Below are 22,001 nucleotides of genomic sequence, written 5' to 3' on the forward strand. Positions count from 1 at the left end.
ACTAATTCTTTTTTTCTTTCATAGGAGCTTTGATTTATTTACTAGATATGTTCTGCAATTCAACACATCCACAGGTTCGAGCCCAAACAGCGGAACTTTTTGCTAAAATGACAGCAGATAAACTAATAGGTCCAAAGGTGAGCATAGAATACGTTCTTGGGAAGAAATTAATTATTAAAGCTCTGTCACTTTGGTATTGATTTCATGAAGTTTACCAAAGTCCAAGAAGGTGAGGGTAAGGAAATGATGATGTGAAAGTTCGAAGATTGACATAACTGAAATTGTTCCTATAATTACTAGTTTGAGAAAAACTGTGGTCAAGAAAGCCTGCACTGAAATTGAGAAGTTTTTGTTTGTTTGTTTTTAATATATATTTGTATTGATTTCATAGAGGAAGGGAGAGGAAGAGAGAGAGAGAAACATCAATGATGAGAGAGACTCATTGATCAGCTGCCTCCTGCACACCCTGTACTGGGGATCAAGCCTGCACCCTGGGCACATGCCCTTGACCGGAATCGAACCTGGAACCTTTCAGTCCACAGGCTGATGCTCTATCCACTGATCCAAATCAGCCAGGGCTGAAATTGAGAAGTTTTAACCTTTAGCACTCGGATATTGAGTGTGACTCAACACGGTTAGCATTAGAATAAAGGAATCGAGAAAAAAGCAAGCGAGTGCAAAGGGTTAAGACAGAGTTTGGATTATGATGATAAATTGCTTATCTCCCTCAAAGAAAGAACAAAAGTATCTTTAGGTTATGACAGACGATACCTCTAAATAGAATTTATCCAGACACAGCTGAGTCAAAGTCTGTTGCTGTTATTAGCTCATTAAGACATAGTGCTAATTGAAGCATGTCTGCCAGTTGACCAAGCAGCAGAGATGTGGGAACACCATGAGCTAAAGGCTCCTGGATCCCCACTTCCAGAGTCTGATTTTACATCAGTAAAACAAGCTGGATTCAGTTATTTTCTTTCCTGATCTCACAATCTAGGTATTGAGACTCTGTCACAAGACCTGAAACAGTTCTTTGGGAATAAGGTTAATAGTCTGTCATCAGCAGGGTTGATGAGTTGAGGAAGACTATATTAGGATGCCTATAGAAAGGGTCTATGAATATTTTGTATGAATATTGATATTTAATATTGAGTTTTCTTAAAGCTAGAATTGGGTAGTGCATAATTATAATATTTAATATTAATGTTTTAAATAATGTTTTAGGTATTTAAAATAAATATGTACTGCTCTTGACATTGAACTCTTCAGTAATTTTTTTGACCTTTGAAATACATGAACAAATTTTATTGAAATGAATATATTTATACTTAAATTTTCTATATAGGAAAAATACAAGTGTTAGCAAGAGATTCTAGAACTGGGGTCAGTAAACTTTTTTTCCCTTTTTTGTAACATCCTTATTGCGATATAATTGACATACCACGCAATTCTCAAATATAAAGTGTACAATTCAGTGATCTATATATATATAATAGAGAAATATGCTAATTAACCGGGACGCCGTAACAGGTCGACCGGACAGGAGGAGGGGCGGGGTGGCAGAGGCCCCTGCGCACCTGTGCTGCGGGAGGGCCTGATCTTCAAGGGCCGGAGAGGGAGGCAGGGCCGGACTAGCCGCAGCCACGGCTGTTGCGGGGCCTGGGGAGGGAGGCAGGGCTGGACCTGCGACTCGAGGGTGGGCGGCGCTGCGCAATTTTGAATCGCATGCTGGGCTCCTAGTTTTATTATATTTATAGATTGGGCAATCACAATCAATTTTGGAATTTCTTCTTCAACCCGGAGGTGGGGCAACATTCTCTTTAGTGATCACTCCCATTCCCCCTCTTCCCAAAACCTGGTAACCACTAACCTACTTTCTGTCTCCATAGATTTGTCTATTCTTGGCATTTCACATAAATGGAATCATACAACATGTGGCCCTTTGTGACTGGTTTCTGCCATTTAGCATAGGGTTTTCAAGGTTCATCCATGTTGTAGCAAGTATCTGTACTTCATTCCTTTTTATTGCCAAATAATTCCATTATGTAGATACACCACATTTTGTTTTTCCATTTATCATTTGATGGACATGTGGATTGTTTCTACTTTTTAGCTATTCTGAATAATGCTTCTGTGAACATTTTTTGACATGTTTTTGTGTGGGTAGGTATTTTTATTTCTCAGAGTAGAATTTCTGAATCATATGGTAATACTAGTTTAGCGTTTCAAGCAACGGTCAGACTGTTTTCCGAAGTGGCTGCACCATTTTATGTTCCCACCAGCAATGTGAGAGTTGTAATTTCTCCACATCTTCTCTGACACTTGTTATATGTCTTTTTTTATTATAGCCACTTTAGTGGGGTGAAGTGGTGTCTCGCAGTTTTTGAATTACATTTTCCTGGGGGCTAGTGATGCCTATTGGCCATTTGTACATCTTTTTTTGGAGAATTATCTGTTCACATTTTTTGCTCATTTTTTTAATTGAGTTATTTGTCTTTTTACTTTTAAGTTGTAATTGTTTTTTATATAGTCTGGATACCAATTCTTTACCAGATAATAGGATTTGTAAATATTTTCTCCCATTCTGTGGATGTCTTTCCTTTTTTTTATGGTGTCTTCTGAAGTTGAAACTATCTTTTTTGTTGTTCCTGTAGCTTGTTCTTTTGATGTTATATCTAAGAAATCATTGCCTAACCCAAAGTTACAAAAATCCCTGCCCATGTTTTCTCCTAAGATTTTAATAGTTTTAGATCTTGTCTTTATGTCTTAGATCCATTTGAGTGAATCTTTGCACATGGTGTAAGGTAAGGGAGAGGCTGGTAAACTTTTTTTTATAAAGGGCCATATAGTAAATATGTTATCCTTTGTGGGTCATACGATTCTTGCAAATACTCATCTCTGCCTTTGTAACAGGAAAGCAGCCATAGACAGTAACTTGAAGGCGTATGATCAAAGGATTTGTGTTATATAAATTTTTTTTAACTTAAATGTCTGATAGTGTATACACACTAGTAAGTGATCACTTCTTATTTGAATTCTGTCATCATCAAGAAAAGTGACATACTTCCTATTTTATAGATTTTGTCATGTAACTGACATTGTTTCCTTTAGTTCATTGGCTGCGAGGAGGTTCAGAGACAAATTTGTAGTCTCTCACTAGCAATTGTACAGAGCTTTTAATGTTTCCTTTGTGTACTGACTTCATATTAGTCTCATTCATTCAAGTACATTTTTTGAGTATCTGTGTGTCAGGGGCTGTTGAGTAGTGAGCAAGACACCTGGGCGGGGGGAGTCTCCAGAAGACAAGATTTGAGCACAGACTTGAATGACAGGAAGGAGACAGAACAATGTGAAGACCTGAGGGAAGAAACTCACCTTCCCAACTTTTACTTTGCTTTTGTACTTACTATGCCTCACATTAATTTTCAGTTGTGTGGATGTGTGTTTTTTTAAAGCTTCTTTTAAAATCCTTTATGGAAAAAGACACAGTATAATATAAAACATGGTATAGCAAAATAAATGCACTAAAAATACTCGTAGGACACAAAGCATGAGAAAAATTTATTTTTGAGGGTGGGGAGCATGGAGTAGAGTTGGGAGGGCTAGGCCAGCTAAGGGTGTTCTGGGCAGAAGGAAGGGCACGTGCAGGGCATGGTCCCGAAGGGAAGGGTGTGGTCTGGGAACTTTGTACACCAGGGATACTGAATTTCTTAGTTTCTTAAATTTGAGGCAGAGCGTGGAAATGACACTAGATAGGTAAGTAGGAGCAGATCATAATGAGGCTTGTTAAAGTTACCTTTGCATAAACGGAGATTTACTTGTTGACCCAATTTGATTTTTGGATAATAGTGATGGCTAATGTCAGCCATAACACAAATTACAGCAATAGTCTATCTTAGAGAGATATAAAACAAGTGAAATATTGAGATGTTTCCAATAGGTTATTTTGTTTTTCTCAAACCTCCTCATATAGGTTCGACTTACATTAATGAAATTTCTGCCAAGCGTTTTCATGGATGCTATGAGAGACAGCCCCGAAGCTGCTGTCCATATTTTTGAAGGAACTCATGAAAATCCAGAGTTAATTTGGAATGATACTTCCAGAGATAAAGTATCCACAACAGTTAGAGAAATGATGCTAGAGTAAGTAAAGATATGGCTCATAACCTTTGTTTGGCCTTGAGGTAAAATCACCGGGAAGGGCATATGTCTTCCCCATTGTCAGCTCTCTCTGAGACTTACTCTAAAGGCTAATAAAAGTGTATCCTATGACTGAAGTTTAACATCCCCATTTTTCCCCCCAAGGCACTTTAAAAATCAGCGAGACAACCCAGATGTAAACTGGAAGGTAAATATACTTTCATTCAGAGAAAGGAATTTTGCATTTTTTGTTGTTATATTTTAAAATCTCTTCTGAGTTTAATGCCAACCTCTTAGATACTTGGTCATTAAAGTAGAGTTGGGAGGGACAGGCCAGCTAAGGCCAGCTACTTCCTCTGGCAAATAAGATTTTAAACCTAAAACTAGGAATACTCATTTTTAAAGTAAGCAGCTAATCAAACCACCTTTTCTGAATTTTATTAAGAGACAATAAAACTTATAATTATAAATCTATTATATTAATGACTAAGAACTACTTAATTTCATAATGATGTCTTTAATAGAGTTTGGCTATATTGAGTAATGTACAACTAATGATGACCAAGGACTTGACTCTGCTTCTTTCTCTATTTCAAGTTGCCTGAAGATTTTACTGTGGTGTTTGGAGAAGCAGAGGGTGAACTTGCTGTTGGAGGAGTTTTCTTGAGAATCTTTATTGCACAACCAGCTTGGGTTCTAAGAAAACCTAGAGAATTTCTTATTGCACTACTAGAAAAATTAACTGAGCTCCTGGAGAAGAACAATCCTCATGTAAGCTTCAGTCATCACATAGTTTGCTAAAGACACTGAGTGTTTCTGTTACAGCATGCTCCTCACTGACTGTGCATTAAGAATTAACTGCCTCTTTCAATATAGCAGCCACATTTAAATTCAAATATGCCCATCTTTTTTCGGCATTTTCTAAAGTGAAAGTCCTTGGTAAAATGGTTATTTTTGAACCACAGTGGTAGGTGTCTGTACTGAGAAGATGCTCTTTCTGACCATTGGAGAAGCTGGGAAAGAAGGTTTCTGCCATCCCATTACCAATGCCTGTATAATTTTAAGGAGAAACCTAAATGTTCAGTGTAGAAACTTAAATGGAAGTGCTCTGCTAGGCCATGTTCTTTACTCAGCTTTGCATATATGGCAGGAATGACCTAGTTACACAAATGGACAAGAGAGTAGTAACTCCAGGGGTGAACTCTGCCTGTGAGAAAGTAGCCTTGGTCTTGGTTTGGTGAGTTAGAAATCCTGATAATGTGTAAGGTTCTGTTATTTGTAAAGATTGAAAATAATTGAGGTACGTACATAATTGTTGTTAGAAGCTGGCTATAGAGAGAGGTTATTAAGAGCCCGAGTTGTCTTGTTAGATGGTCCTGAACTCCAGTTCGAGTTCTATTACTGACTAAGCTCTGTGACCTCGAGTAATACCTCATGATGGCTTCATTTGCCTCATTTTTGAGTAATCACAGCACCATCACGAAGGCTGAGATTTTAATGGGTTTTGATATATATGTGGTGTAGTTTGCATAATGCCTGGCATGTGTCGAGCATTTAGAAATTATTAGTTTAGCAAAACTTATATTAGTATAGAAATATTTACATATGTCTATTTCCAGAGTCATGTTTTCTCTTTACTGGGATTGTTACTACATATAGCTTGTTTAAATAATGAAATCTTCAAAATAGAAACTTGGAAAGGGAAAAAACACACTACAATTTTCTCCTATGTCACTTTTCTTTTTGGCACATCCCATTTTCCATGTTTACTTATGATGTGCTATGTTATGTATATGTATGTATATTTGCATATAATGGTATGTTAATATGTCTTTACAATCCATTTTGAACAATAGAAAGTGCATTATGGCAACCTGACATGTTAAATAGTAAGATTTTTAGTGGAGCTGGGGAAAACACTTCATTATTCTTCATTTTCCTGAAACTGATCTCTGATACTGACATTTCTATAACATCTAAAATTTTCTAGTACTACCTTACACCTGCAATAGCAATGAGATGTGACCTTGCCCAGTGAAAGGCTGCTAAGATTAAGATATCACTTTTTTAAAAATATATTTTTTTATTGATTTCAGAGAGGCAGGAAGAAGGAGAGAGAAATAGAAACATCAGTGATGATAAAGAATCATTGATTTGGCTGCCTCCTGCACACCCTGCACTGGGGACTGAGCCTGCAACCCAGGCATATGCCCTGACCGGGAATCGAACCATGACCTTCTGGTTCATTGGTTGATGCTCAACCACTGAATCACTCCAGTCGGGCGATACCGCATTCTTTTTATTTTATTTTATTTTTTTATGATTTTTTTAGAGATAGGAAGGGAGAGGGATATAGAGGTAGAAACATCTGTGAGAAACATCAATCGGGTGCCTCCTGCTTGCCCCTTACTGGGCATGTGCCCTGGCAGGGAATCAAACCAGTGACCTCTTGGTTCTTGGTTCTATGCTCAATTACTGAGCCACACTGGCCGGGAGCTATGACATTCTTAAAGTCCTTTGAATTCATGCCTTTTATCAAGATGGGGAAGTTTGTTCTTATAAGATTTGTGAATCAGTTTTCAAGTATCAGTACATAGAATTTGTGGATCCCTAGTTTTGAACACCAAATAATTGTGAAGGATGTTTAGAACTGTGTCAATATTTTATAGTTTGTTTGTTTTATACATTCTAGGGAGAAACCCTGGAAACTTTGACGATGGCTACAGTATGTCTCTTCAATGCACAGCCTCAGCTGGCTGATCAAGTCCCACCGTTGGGCCATCTTCCCAAAGTTATCCAGGCGATGAATCATAGAAACAATGCCATTCCTAAGAGTGCCATTCGGGTTATCCATGCCCTGTCTGAAAATGAGGTATTGAAGAATCCATTTAGTAGATTATAGTTCTGGAATTTATGCTTCCTCTTCCTAATGTCCAGTGTGGTATGAATCCCTTTCCTACTGTGTGTCTTTCTGCATCTGAGCTACATGGTACTGTAGTAGTTCTTAAGCCAGTTTAATGATATAATTAATAGAAGACTGAATTTGATTCAGTTCATTATTAAGGTTGAACTGAATATAGATTTTTCATGTCTTTTATTTTTATGGCATTTACTGTGCTGTATAAAGTATTGTAACAATCTCTTTTTGGGCATTTAGTTGTGTGTTCGAGCCATGGCATCTTTAGAGACCATTGGTCCACTGATGAATGGAATGAAAAAGCGACCAGATATTGTTGGTCTAGCCTGTGAAGCAATTAATCGAATGTTTCAGAAGGAGCAGAGTGAATTAGTAGCACAAGTAAGTGACTTCCAGATTCAGCACTGTTTTAGGAAAGCAAACATACCAGACACAAAAGTTTTACTTCACAGCACTGCTTGGTGTCCCTGATTGAGGTTTGGCAGAAGAGGTAACTTGTGGGTTGTACATGTATGATTTTATACACACACATACACAGGCACAAGTGTATATGTACCCAGACAAGGTGGGGCAGCTGCCAAACATCTTACCAATGTTTAAATTTAAAGTTTTGGTTATCTACTAAGCATTTATCCTTAGCTTGTTTTGTAAAATTTGCTGTATCCTTTTTGGAAAATTTTATTGTTTATTCATTCCTTTGTTTCTTAAATCCTATTTAAGAAACATGCCAAGATTTTGTTTGTCCTTTTCAAATAGACTACCCACCTAATGAAAATAAGACTTGTTGGGTGTCAATGTAGACAGACACTGAAGGAACAAAAAACATACAAGAAATTAAAAAGCATTATGACAGCAATCTTCCTAAAATATAACTCTTTTTTTCTTTTTTAATATATTTTATTGATTTTTTACAGAGAGGAAGGGAGAGAGAGAGAGAGTTAGAAACATCGATGAGAGAGAAACATCGATCAGCTGCCTCTTGCACACCCCCTACTGGGGATGTGCCCGCAACCAAGGTACATGCCCTTGACCAGAATCGAACCTGGGACCTTTCAGTCCGCAGGCTGACGCTCTATCCACTGAGCCAAACCGGTTTCGGCTAAAATATAACTCTTAATATAACTGGGTCACTCTTTATCATAAAACCTTTTAACAGTTTCTCATTATCTGCCAGGTGACCCAAGTGATATCTGACATCCTTAGCCTGAATACACGGCCCTACATCTTTTTTATGTGGTCTTCCTATTCTCCCAGCCCCCTTTCCCCTCAAATTTCCTCTTCCTCATTTAGGCAAGTTAGAGGTACTGGGTTCATCTCAGTTACAATTGGCCTGGAGGGTTTGTTCTGGAAAGAACATGAGTTAGTTCTACCACTTGATGGCTCTGTGACCTCAGGCATGATACTTAACCTCATAATGCTCAGATTCCGCATCTGTAAAATAAAGTTATGACTACCTCACAGGGTTGTTATAAGAATATTGGTAAAAAGGTATACTCACTAATGTTAATTACTTCCACCTCTAACCTTTGAGTTTTGGAGCAGGCATCGAAAAGTTTGTGAAACCAGGGTGTTATTTGGCTTTTATTAGACTGATAGGAAATGTATGATGAATGCAAAGGTTGATGTTTTGAGAAAAACATATTAAGACACTTCAAATATTGTTGCCCATTAGTGTAATGTCAGTAGAGGAGGCAGCCCAGTGCAGGGCTGAAAGCTCTGGCTTTGCTTTTGTACATCGAGCTCTAGATTCAGTCACTGCTGGCTCTGTGACTATCAGCATGTTTCACCCTCTGTGCACTGACTTTTTTCCATCAGTAATAATGTGCTTATGTCATGGGAAGATTAAATAAAATAATCAGTGTGTATTTAGAATAGTTGATGGTCTGGATTAAAATCTTACTGAATAAGAATGCCATTATCATTAAATACTTAAAAATTCTTCACCTGGCATTAAAATAATGCAGGTATGGCCCCAGGGGTGAAATTATTTCTTCAGTGGATGGTTTACATTTTTTCAGCATATACATATACTTAATATTATATTGTCTTCTAGGCCCTGAAAGCAGATTTGGTCCCGTACCTCTTGAAATTACTTGAAGGCATTGGCCTCGAAAATCTGGACAGTCCAGCAGCCACTAAGGCTCAGATTGTTAAAGCCCTCAAGGCCATGACTCGAAGCCTGCAGCATGGAGAACAGGTGAGTCTGCACAGGGTGACTCATCTGCCAGTTACAGCAAGGCCTTCTCAAAGCCCAGGGTCTTGGCTCGGGTTCCACACACACGGGTGGTTCTGTTGGCTGTTACAAGCTGATCACAAGACCAAGGATGGACTCGCAGGGCTCTCTTCTAACCAGTGAAAAAACACAAACCAGACACTCCTGCAGTCGCCCAGGAAGATTCTTTTTCTATGTATTAACAGCATGTTGTCCATTTCAGGAAGAAAAATGCTGAAATTCTTCAGCAATGAAGAATAATAAGTATTTAGTATTGATGAAGTTTAACTTTCAGTTCTAGGAGTTATTGTTGGATAGTGATAATCACATTCATGAAACATCCCATAATGCCATATAAAAGATACAGAGCATCAATTTAGTTTCATCTTCTTTCTTTATTAGCACATATAAAGTGTTGGTTTTCTTTTTTTGTTGTTGTTGTTACATAGATATACTTCATGCATATGCTGATTTCAAGCCCATTCAGTAATTTAATTTTCCTCTTTGGTTTCATTGGTTAAGTTGCTTCTGAGGAGTTCCTCATTCAGTGTTACTGCATAGCCCTGTCTACTAATATTCTCTCTCTCTCTCTCTCTCTCTCTCTTTTAAGTTGAGGTAAAATTTAGATAACGTGAAATTAATCATTTTAAAGTGAACAATTAATTGGTGTGTTCCCATTAAGTAGTGACTCCCCATTTCTCCTTCCCACCAGCCTCTGGGAGCCCCAATCTGTTTTCTATGAATTCTGTTTCAGTTATTTCATGTTAAGTGAAATCTGTGTGATCTTTGGTGTCTGGCTCCTGTCACTTACATGTTCTTGAGGTTCATCCATGTTGTAGCGTGTATCAGTGCTTTCCTTTTTCAGGCTAAGTAATCATCCATTGTGTATATATGCCATAATTTGTTTATACGTTCATCTGTTGATGGACATTTGGATTGTTTTTACCTACCAATATTTTTTATAGGTTTAAATTGACTTAGAGCTTTCCTTTAAGGAACCTATTCACTGTTTGTGTGTTCCAACTAAAGAAACATTTTTATGCCATTGTCCATTCCATCAGTATCACCATTTGAACAATTTAAAATGATATTAAAGGAGAGAGAACATGTGTTGCTGCAGTCATTAACTATAAGTTTATGTAAAGTATTTGGGATGAAGGACAGGCTTGCCTGTGGGTGCTCTGAATGCCAAGCACAGCCACGCCTGTGTGCCATATGCAGGCAGTTCTCTTCCCCTGTCCTGTCTCAGGACTCCTGTTGATGAAATTAGCAGAGTAACCCTGACACCACCTTCCACTTCCAAGGGAAGGAGAGAAGTAGGATAGTTTCCAAAGTAGGAGCTCCTCCACCACCTTCACAACCAATCACTTGCACTATTGCTTCTTTCCAAGGCGGGAAGGGAATCTCTTGGACTCACATGGCCCCATGTGCAGCTCTACTTTATGCTTACCCTGACATTATCTGCTGCTGTCTCTCCTGCTAGACTGTAAGCATTTCAAAGACAGGCTGTCTTTCTCATCTTGTGCACACTGATGCCACATGCAAAGTGCTCAGTAAATATTTGATGTGCACATTGATATAAAAAGATAATCTCCAAATTGGAATATCCTAAACTTTTAAAAAATCTCTGTCACACAGAAAGAAATACATCTTATATCAGTAGACATTTACACACATGTTATTTATACTTATACTAGAGGCCCAGTGCACGGATTCGTGCACCAGTGGGGCACCTCGGCCTGGCCTGCACCCTCTCGCAATCCGGGACTCCTCAGGGGATGTCAGACTGCTGGTTTCGGCCTGATTCCCGCAGGCCAGGCTGAGGGACCCCACTGGTACAAGAATCCATGCATTGGGTCTCTGGTATGCATATAAGATCTTTGGTTAATCTCTTCCCGCCCTCCCCCCTCTGAGATTCATCAATCTGTTCCATGTTTTCATGGCCTGTGCGTTGAGTATCTCCCCCCCTGGTGGTCAGTGCGCATAATAGCTACTGGTCGAATGGTCGAACGAACAGTCACTTAGGCTTTTATATATATAGATGTGTGTGCATGTGTGTGTGTGTATACGTCACAGAACACTATTTATCCATTTACATGTGATACTCAGATGCTTTCTATATGAACCTAATTTATTTTCTGAAGTGTGTGGATCACAATCCTCTTAATTGATTTCATAACCATCTAATAGGTCACAACCTGCAATTTGAAAGACTGCTGAGTTTTAGCTGTAAGTTTTAGCTTGAGTTTGTAGCATCTTCTCCCCATGTCCCTTTCTCAGTAGTCCTTCATGAGCCCATACCACACTGTCTGACAGTTGTTTCTATAACAAGAAAATTTTCCTGCCAAATTACATACAGATCTGTAGTTTGTAGGTTCAAATAATAGAGTCCAAGGGGGAAGGCTGACTTGGATCTTCTTTGTGTCTGGTTTAATGAGATGTGCCTGGTATAGAGTGTTTGCGGGATGCTAGGTTTTAGTCCATCTTTGATTTTACTTCAGCTGGCCTTCTTCCTTTTGTCTTGGAAGTTTACTTTTCTCTTTAGTTCTGTCTTTCAATATCCAGCCCTTACTTTATTTATATTGAAAGAGTTTCCTTTCCTTCCCTAGGTAAATGAAATCCTGTCTCGTTCTTCAGTCTGGAGTGCCTTCAAAGATCAGAAACATGACTTATTTATTTCTGACTCACAAACAGCAGGATACCTCACAGGTAAATCCCACCTAATTGGTTACCCTAAGACATATGGCAGAAGCCACTTGGACCTTCCTTTTGCCCTGACTAGACCACAAATAGCATTTGGAAGCTTTCCTAAGCTCAACCTGTTCTGGAGGTGCTGTGGGCATGCAGTGACCTCAGGTTTCAGCTCTGGACAGCATGTGACCTGCTGTGTGCTGACTGGATCATGTACTCTGCTCAGTTTTAATTAAAGTAATTAATGGTGTCATAGGTTACATTTGGAGCATGGCTATTTTAAAATGTTTATATTAGCCAAAACCGGTTTGGCTCAGTGGATAGAGCGTCGGCCTGCGGACTCAAGGGTCCCGGGTTCGATTCCGGTCAAGGGCATGTACCTTGGTTGCGGGCACATCCCCAGTGGGGGGTGTGCAGGAGGCAGCTGATCGATGTTGCTCTCTCATCGATGTTTCTGGCTTTCTGTCCCTCTCTCTTCTTCTCTGTAAAAAAAAAAGGTCAAAAAATATATTTAAAAAAATAAAATAAAATGTTTATATTAAACACTAGAGGCCCAGTGCATGAAATTTGTGCACAGGTAGGGTCCCTAGGCCTGGCCAGTGATCAGTGCTGATCAGGGCCTTCCAGCTGCCAGCCTGAGCCTCCTTTCCCTAGCTGCTGGCTGCTGGCCAGGGCCTTTGTTCTGCACTGCCCCCTGGTGATCAGAGCACATCATAGAGAGCGAGCGATCTCCCAGTTCAACTCCCATGGGGATAATTTGCATATTAGGCTTTTATAGACTATAAATTTTTTTAAAAATATATTTTATTGATTTTTTACAGAGAGGAAGAGAGAGGGATAGAGAGTTAGAAACATCGATGATAGAGAAACATCGATCAGCTGCCTCTTGCACATCCCCTACTGGGGATGTGCCCGCAACCAAGGTACATGCCCTTGACCGGAATTGAACCTGGGACCCTTGAGTCCGCAGGCCGACGCTCTATCCACTGAGCCAAACCGGTTTCGGCATAGACTAAATTGTGGAGAAATATCTAATCAGAAACGTGGTATCATCCTTCCATTTCTGTCAAAAGAAGTTGAGGTTTCTAATATGTACACTTATACGTGAAATATTTTTCTTCTACGTTTCTAGTGATTCATCTGTACTTTTAATAAATATTTCTGGATAGTCCTCTCAGGGGAGGAAATATCTGGGTACCATAAAGGGAAAGATGTTTATTGCTTAAGGATCAAAAGGTAATGCAGTTTTGAAGCTCAGGACATTTGTCCATTTGACATACTAATTGCAGAATAATTTTACAATACTCATTTTCATATTGGCTTTTGTTTAAAAAGGAAGTCCCAGCATTGTATTGCTATATGCTGAAAATGAAATATAGTTTCTGGTATAAAAGTTTTCAGTTGAAATTAACCATAAGAATATGAGGTGGTTCTTGCCGTCTGCCTGAAATTGTAGTTGACTCTTGAACAGTGTGGGTTTGAACTGTGCAGGTCCAGTTATATGTGAATTGTTTACAGTTGCTCCTGGAAGCTCAAACCCATGTTGTTCAAGGGTCAACATCAAGGTTGGGGTCTGTGTATGAGGAGGGCCAGGTATAGGTGTACTTGGATTTTCAGCTGTGAGGGAAGTCGGTACTCCTAACCCCTCACTTCTCAAGGTTCAACGGTATATTTTAAAAATGTCAGCACTGAATCCTCCTCTAATCAGAGATGATGGGGGTAAATTGAGAGAAAAAGATTATTATCTAGTGTTTCTCACACCAGTGTAATTGTTTTAATCATCCTGATTGCTAGTATAAAAGATTATACATCATGAAGACTGAATCTTGAGTATTCAGAAGTGAGGACTTGGGAGAAAGTTTTGCTTGGTTTTAATTTTCGACTCGGTTGTGATACAACCACCCTCCCACCCCGCATTGTGACCACTTTAATATTAATCCACTAGAATTCTTAAGCAGAGCCTACAATTTGTAAACGTGGTGCTTTGGCTGCAGGTGGTGTTTGCACATTGAGGAACAGAGTGCCACAGGTTTCCCTTCGACTTTTCCACCCCTGTCCTCTGCTTTCCATGGAGAGAAGTTCCTGGAATATGGTCGTGCTCTGTTCCACATTCTCTCTTAAATTGGGGATAGAGCCATAGCTTCTAGTTAGGAACATCAAAAACTACCTCTTTAGACTCTTTTTCCTAAAGTTTACAGACTCATTTTTGTGGCATTGCAGTCATTACTTTGTATATGGGATGTTATGATGGGAAAATCTGCCTTATTCTACCTAAGTGTAAACTTGTTTAAAATTGGGCCTAAAAATTGTAAGGTGTAGATTGTAAGCTCCCTTGCAGGGGGCCCTCTTTTTAGTCTTTCTGTTCTCCATTCTAGTTCACATTCATTGATTTGACTGGATGTGATAAAAGACTGCAAATGGTCTTTGCTACTGACACAGAAGAGCTAGGGGTTTATCTTCAGAGACCTAGACTTCCTTTAGAAACCATTTTGGTCCTCACCCTCATACAAATCCCCTAACATATATAGAAAAGGACAGGCAGTAAGGATTCCTATCTGTGCCTTTCCTTTGACTTGATCCCAGGGTGGCTTCTGAAATGAGGTGTGAGCAGCAGCTGTGAGTTGCAGGGTGTGAAGGGAGGGTTAGGGATGAAGAAAGGCTGCTATTTACAAACTTCTTCGAAGTTGTTAGGCTGCTCAAGGGGCAGCAAGTTTTACACAGATCCAGTCATGGGAAGACGGTCTAACCCTCAGCCTGGAAAGGCCTGGTGTCACCGTGACCATGCTGACGGCCACCGCTGCAGCCTGCGGGCATGTCAACATGTAAGAGCTAGAATTGGACAGGAAAAAACTTTACTCGTGCATATTTATTTAATTAGAGACATGTGGGACAGTTAACTTGGCTTCCTAAGGTCATTAAAGGGACAGAGGGTACAGTTCTTGGGCCTCTCCTCAAACCAGTCCATTAGTACTTTGCAGAGTAGGTTTTTATTACCTTTTGCTTTTTTCCACTCCTGTCCAAGACAGGATGTTGGCGATGTTAGCCAGTATGAGCGTTGTCAGGAAGGACCCGAGGTCAGTGTCAGTTCGTTGAAGTCAGTGCTGCTGCGGCAGAGCCTCCTTTTTCTGTTTTTCCTGCCGAGAAGCCCGTGTTCGTTGTCACCAAGCTCATGTTCCTTCCACTGCTCCGTCATGAGCAGTTCCCTTCTGTGGTGGTCTTTAAGTCCCCATCTTTCCTCATTCTTTCTAAGTCCGACAGCCTTGCACATTGTTGCCACCTGCTGAGTCTCTGGCAACCCCTCCTCTGTCCTCCTGCCTTTTGCTGGAGAGCACTCCGTCTGTCCCGTGCTCGTGGCCAGACTGTAACGCCTAGCCCCTGGACACCAGACACATCCTCACGGAGGCCGCGCTGTGAGGGAGAGCGTCAGACTTCATTTACAGAATATTCTGCAATTAGTCTGTCTTCCTAATGAGGCAGGTGATAGGGCCAGAGTATTCTGGATAATCCTTCAAGACCATCATTCACAATTTAGATTTTAGCCCAGAGGTTCCCAAACTTTCTCATTTCACATTTTTTCCATCTATTCCCTAAGACCAAAAGGAAAGCTAATAGTTAAGTGTATTAAGTAGTTATGTCCAACACCTTGTACGCTGTTGGTATGGTGTCCAGCAGATGCCTCTATCTCAGATTAAAACCCTGCAGCAGTGTCCCGTGCGTTTGCCCTGTGCCTCAGCCCACAGCTGAGGACCACAGCCTTAGTCCATTTTCTGTACGTACCATTCATGATTTGGTCTCATGATCTACTTGTTTGATGGGAACCAAGTTGAGCCCACAATCAGAAGTGCTCGGGAATTACACCCTTCTGGAGTGTGGAGGGTTTTAGTCCTAAGGGTCGCATCTTTGGTGAGACCTGCTTGCTCGTTTCCTGGTAATCTCACTGCTGCCTGAGGTCCCAAGAGCGATAGGGTGATGGGCGCGGTGGGCAGTGTGCTGTCGCGCTGCACCACCCGTGGGGGGCCCCTGTCCTGGTTGTGGAAGGCAGGGGTTGGTAGGCAGGTTTGCTGGGCCTTAAAAGGGGAAATTCTTTTTCTGAGATTTCTGAGTTGAAGGTTTTGAGGGCCAAAGTACCTGCGTGGCATGTCACAGCTCCCCCAGGCTGTTGTCTGTGGCCCAGTAGCCACATGCAAGATAATAGGGTCGGCTCAGCGGAACAAGCCGTTTCACATCTGCCAAGCAAATGCTTGTAAGGATGAAAAACAAGGTGGTCTGAATTGGGCCCCTTTTCCTGCATCTGTCCCTGTTATGCTTTAGTCCCCATCAAACTGCTCTGCTGTTTGCACTTCCTCACAACTTCCCTTGCTGCTTATATTTCTTTTTTCCCCTCAGGTGTCTCTCCTTCCCTTCTAACTGGCAGCAGCCCCCTTCACCTCAGGAGCGGGCTTTAGATCCGCTCTGCCAGGCAGCTTGCTAACTTCTGTGTAGCTCTCTGACGCAGGTAGAGAACCATTTTGCTAAATGCATGCCACTTCCACTGCCTTTCTGGTCCTAACCCTTCAATGTTCTCTAGCTGTTTGCCTTGTTTCCTATAATTTCCACTAAAAGTATTGCTTAGTTTTCGTTTTATGCTACAGTGGGTCTTGTAAGTAAAGTACTCTGTACAGTTTGTGCAGAGTCAGGTGTGATTAAATGTCTGCCATGTTTAAGAGAAAGTAGAGGGCCTACAGCCATTCCATGCTTCCAGGACACATCCTGATGAAGGCTGGCGGGAGAGCATTTTCATGCAGCGGAGACACTGAGAGTCCAGGCAGACCATGAACTAAACTCGTGAGCCTTTTCCCGGAGTACGGAGCACTCTTGTTTTGACTCATACATGTCCCGAGCCTGCCTTTCCTTTCTGAGACATTGGTGGAACAACCCTTGTTCATTTGGTGTTACTTGTTATAATAGCTTTTTTTTTTTTTTTTTGCACCAAATGAAAATAGGTTAACTTGATGGATAGAAGTGTTTTGTTTTGTTGCGAATTTCATCAAGTGTGAGTTTTGGATGGACTGAGTTTCTTTCCTGTTTGTCACACTCCCCCTTTTTTAATATTTGACATAGCCATCCTTCAGTGCCCAGGATTTTTTTGAAAAACAACTTCCCAGATGTGAGGAGGGAAATTTTTTCCATATTTCCACAGCAGTGTTACTGTCCAGCAGAAATTTTGGAATCATTTTTAACTTTGTCACATAGTAAAGGCAGCAGCATTTTCATGGTTTATGTAGCTATTTGTTAAGACTTAGTTGTGTCTTTAGATAATTCTCTTAGGTCATCAGCTTCTTGTGATGGGGTTCTAACTTTTTATAAAGGTCCCAGTTTCCATGTGACTGTGCTCTCTAGAAGGTGTGTGTTTTCCTTTCTCTCTTGCAGGACCTGGAGTTGCTGGCTACCTTACCGCAGGCACATCCTCGTCAGTCATGTCTAACCTGCCGCCTCCCGTAGACCATGAGGCAGGCGACCTTGGCTATCAGACTTGAAATCTTCGTGAGAGACATTACACTGAAAGGCCAGTCGGTGCCCAGTCCACATTCCTCCAGCTGATACGTTGAAGCAAACTCTTACTGCCTTCCTCCTGATTTCATGACAGTGTTATTCCTTTTTCTATGAATATATTTTTATTTAGGAAAAGTCAGTGATTCCAGTTGTATCACACTATAAGAAAGCACTCTGTGGATCAACCTAAGTGGGTACCCAAGAATTTCTTTCTTGATGTATGTAAGCACATTTTGCTCCTTTATATCTGTTTACAAGACTGTGAATCAAAAAGACAAAACCTTCCTAGTTTTTATAATGTTTTTTTTTTTTTTTTTGAATTAGTGTGACTGTGAGGTTGAACTACAGTCTACAGAAATTGGGCTAAGTCACTCGTTCCTGGAAAAGGGCATTTTCCTCTCCTGAATTGAGTCCACCTGGCTGGCCGCCTCTCATGGTCGAACACTATTAGGGCTTGTCCCTGCATCTGTTCCCTGGTCCCCTCCCGAGGCTCACAGTCCACATCGTATGTACAACTGGCTCCAAATTGAATGAGAAAGGAGCTTGAGCAAAAAATTTAAGAACAGATGTCAAGATGTTCGGTAGGAGATTAGTGTAATTGTGAAATGTTCTATACATTATCAAATATATAAAACTTTCTATATTGAATGTACATTATACAGATCATTCATATGTGTACATAAAATTTTAAAATAAAGGGAATTGACTGCTTTGTTAATGAGATATATTTGTTCTAGTTTAATTTTTCCCTTGGATTGCCTCATATACCTTTATTTCTGAGACAGAATTAGCAGTGGTAGAGAACAGACTTTACCTCACATTCCCAGCTCCTCATACAGCCACAGTGACATACTGATAATTTCTAATTAATATTTTAGCCATAACTAACTTTCCAGGAATAGACAGTGTCTCATTTATTTTTCATACAGTATTCAGGAATGGGTCGGGCTGTTAATAAATAATGTGTGTGAGAGACATTAATTCCAAAATTTTTAAGAGGAGAGAATTTAAAGAGTGAGAGGCTATTTTAAATAATACCAATTTCAGCATGTAGATCTTCTAATGTGATCAAAACTACAAGAAAACATAAACATGTAAAATATATACAAATGCTTCTTAAAGAACGAGGAAATATCCAGACTTCCAAGTTGCCTTTGAAAACAGGAACCCATTTGTTCCACAGTCAGTGTGTGAAAGAGCTGGGCTGGAGACCTCGTCCTATCATAAATTGCTAATTCAAAAGTTTCCATCGGATTTATCAACTCTCGAATTAAAGATTATGAAGCCATGTATTTTCATATATAAGTAGAGTTTTAGTTTCCATAATACTTTGCCATAAATACATGTAGTTCACGTAAAGAGATTGCAATAGCCAACTTGAGAGGAGTAGGTGTTTTGGAGAATATAATCAACAAAACATTTTTTCCTTAAATAGAGACTATAAATATATATAGGACTATTTAATGATATTTAAAGGCCCATTAAATCTTATAAACATTGCTGTTTGAATACCGATAATAATCTTTATTAAACATTTACTGTATGCCATGCATTGTATGAAGTGTTATACATGCATAACCTCATTTAATCCTCAGAGCAAACCTCTGGCCTTGATAATGATATAATTCCCATCTTCCAGGTGAAGAGCATTGAGCTCAGAGAGGCAAAGCAACTTACCAAAAATCTCACAATTAGTAAATAACAGTAAAAAATCAAAACTACTCTTCCTTGCCATCAACATCTGTGTTCTGAGCTCCTCTCCTAAGAAAGCAGCAATCTCCAGCAAATGTATGAGACTGGGGAAGCTGAGTTTTTTGTTTTTAAACTTTTTTTTTTTTTTTTTTTGTAAAAAACAGATACAAAAAATCTCACTGGACAGATTAATGAATCATTACAAGGCAAATCACCCTTGAAACTGTCACCCAGGTCAAGAACCTTGCCAACCCTCATCAAAATCACAGCCTCTGCCTCCAAAAATGACCTCCTGTCTGACTCTTCCTTGTGTCCCTTCATAGTTTATCCCCCAGACACTACAGTTCGGTCTTGCCCTTTTTCTTTTTTAAACAGCTTTGAGTCTTAATCTTCTGGCTCCAGAACCCCATTAGAGAGAACATCATGAAAGTCTGGAAGGATTAACCATTGAAGATGCCATCGTTGTTATAGAGAAAGCAGTGAAAGCCGTCAAGCCCGAAACAATAAATTCCTGCTGGAGAAACTGCCCTGATGCTGTGCATGACTTCACAGGATTTACAACAGAGCCAGTCAAGGAAATCATGGCAGATTGTGGATGTGGTGAAGGTGGGTGGTGAAGGGCTTCAGGATATGGATCTTGGAGAAATTCAAGAGCTCATAGATTCCACACCAGAAGAATTCACAGAAGATGACTTGATGGAGTTGAGTGTTTCTGAGCCAGTGCCAGAAGATAAAAGCAGCAGCCAGAAAATAGTTGACATCAATCAATCGGGCAGGAGGTTTCCGATGATTCAAGACTGCTTTTGGCTTTTATGACATGGACCCTTCCATGATACAGGTGCTGAGACAAAAGCAAATGGTGGTGGGTTGGTAGCATATAGAAACATTTTTAGAGAAGTGAATAAAGTGAGACAGAAATTGCCATGTATTTATGTAAGCTTAAACCGAATATGCCTGCCTTTACACCTCCTCTTATACCTCCTCCATTTCTTCACCTCTGCCGCCCGCCTAAGAGGCAGCCGCCGACCTCTTCCTCCTCCTCCTCCTCAGCCTGTTCAACATGGAGATGTGAGGATGAAAACTTTTATGATATTCCACCTCCACTTGCTGAATAACAAATGATCATCATATTGTACAATTAATAAACTTACTGTTTAAACTTTGTGTGTTTTCATGTGGCAGGAACTATGTGAGGCTTTGTGTCATCATGGCCAAAGTATTTTCATTGTGTAGAACATCAAGCACAAGATGTGTATGCTAGTGGATAGCCTACCTTACATAGGCAAGGTGAGTGATGTCATATATATAAAATTAATAATGTGTTTTCTTATTTCATAACTTTGCTTTCAAAGAATCACACTCTCTTTAATTGGAGAAACTGCATATCAGCGTATCATCACAGGTAAGTGTTTCTTTGTTTTCTTAATATAACAATGTTCCCAATACTGCAGTGTGACTGGGACTGTACTACTGTGTGCCGTGAGAATTTTACAACGATGCTTTCATTGTTATATAAGCTGTGCTGTCATAAGCAATTGCATTGATTACCCTAGGCTACCATAAAGGAATCATATTGCTGTTTCTTTATTGTTAATTCAGGAATTGTTATGCCTGTAAATAAGTGTGAATTTCTTTTTCACATCTTTTAATTTTTGATATTGTGTTAGTAAAAGGTATAACATCTACAGTGTTTTGTATCATGTAAAACAATATTGATGTACCATATTCTTCCATGTGTAAGACGCCCCCATGAATAAGACGGCCCCCACTTTTCCAACCCAAAAGTAAGAAGTCAATATTTTAAACATAAAACAGAGCACATTTTTATGTAGTAATTACTACAGGTCATGTTTGCATACCAGTGCTATGGTACTATGCAGCATATCCTTTATATGTGATGCCTCTGTTGCATCACTGCTCTCTCCTTCATCGCTGTTAGTTCCAGACATACCATCTTCAACTTCTACTGTATCACTGCTGTCTTCTGAGTCACTGTCTATATATGTGAGATTATCCTCATAAACTGGTGGCATTTTCTGAGCTAACTTTGTTCGTGTTCTCATGGCCAACCCTTCTCGTGAAATTTTGCCTTTTCTGTAACGTTAACAATGTTCATTTTGCTTGTAAACATTCTTGCCTAACACTGAATAAGCCACTCTGGCGCTGCTCCATAATCCAAGTCTTAAGCCTCTGCTCCAAGTTTGCCCATTTTGCTGGTTTTCCTCTTAAGGCCTTCTTTTTTTGGGCATCTTAAGGAGTTGTTCTTCCTGTTTTCTCCACTGTCTGATCATACACTCAGTAGGAGGAGGTCCAAATTGTCTCTCTGCAGCTCTGTTTCCATGCTCTTTTGCTAGCTGATTACATTCAGTTTGAATTTTGCAGAGTAAGACAATCACTTACTGGTATTTATCTTTTTATTTTTTGACCTCTTTATGGGCTCAGAACGCTCTGGTTCCTGTTGCATCTGCACACTCTCCACCTCCACCTCCAATTAGGGCATCAGCTGACATCGGTAACAGTAAGGCTCGTAATTGGAGGAAGCCTGTTTGACAGTGTATGGGCAGCTACGCACCCACGCAGCTGCCTCCTTGGCTGACTTCCGTGTATAAGACGCCCCTCAATTTTCAGTCTAACGATTTTAGAAAAATATAGTGTCTTATACATGGAAAAATATGGTACTAACATGATTCATTCTGTAAACAGGTGACATAAACTTACAGTACCAATAAATACGATACTCTACATTTTCTCTTAAGACTTTCTTAACATTTTTTCTCTAGCTTACCTTATTGTAAAAATACAGTACTTAATACGAATAAC

At 39.9% G+C, this 22,001-nt stretch overlaps 1 protein-coding gene across 2 annotated transcripts in view; it reads left to right on the top strand.

Annotated features, from left to right (window-relative positions):
* Window positions 1-18,212, top strand: part of DNAJC13 (DnaJ heat shock protein family (Hsp40) member C13) — a 112,206-nt gene extending 93,994 nt beyond the window's left edge. The window contains exons 48-57 of one of the 2 annotated variants that reach the window (XR_013814810.1): window positions 25-137; window positions 3,971-4,140; window positions 4,303-4,345; window positions 4,735-4,908; window positions 6,830-7,009; window positions 7,295-7,435; window positions 9,108-9,251; window positions 11,876-11,975; window positions 17,367-17,707; window positions 17,814-18,212. Coding sequence is in view for 1 of the 2 variants with exons in the window: in XM_079794542.1 (XP_079650668.1) it covers window positions 25-137; window positions 3,971-4,140; window positions 4,303-4,345; window positions 4,735-4,908; window positions 6,830-7,009; window positions 7,295-7,435; window positions 9,108-9,251; window positions 11,876-11,975; window positions 17,367-17,473 (1,172 nt within the window). In the remaining variant the exon portion in view is untranslated. Of the gene's footprint in view, window positions 1-24; window positions 138-3,970; window positions 4,141-4,302; window positions 4,346-4,734; window positions 4,909-6,829; window positions 7,010-7,294; window positions 7,436-9,107; window positions 9,252-11,875; window positions 11,976-17,366 lie in introns of both variants that reach the window. The other variant, XM_079794542.1, reaches the window with a different exon arrangement.
* Window positions 18,213-22,001: the final 3,789 nt, after the last annotated feature.

This window comes from Cnephaeus nilssonii (genome assembly GCF_951640355.1).
Source record: "Cnephaeus nilssonii genome assembly, chromosome: 17".
Classification (NCBI taxonomy): domain Eukaryota; kingdom Metazoa; phylum Chordata; class Mammalia; order Chiroptera; family Vespertilionidae; genus Cnephaeus; species Cnephaeus nilssonii.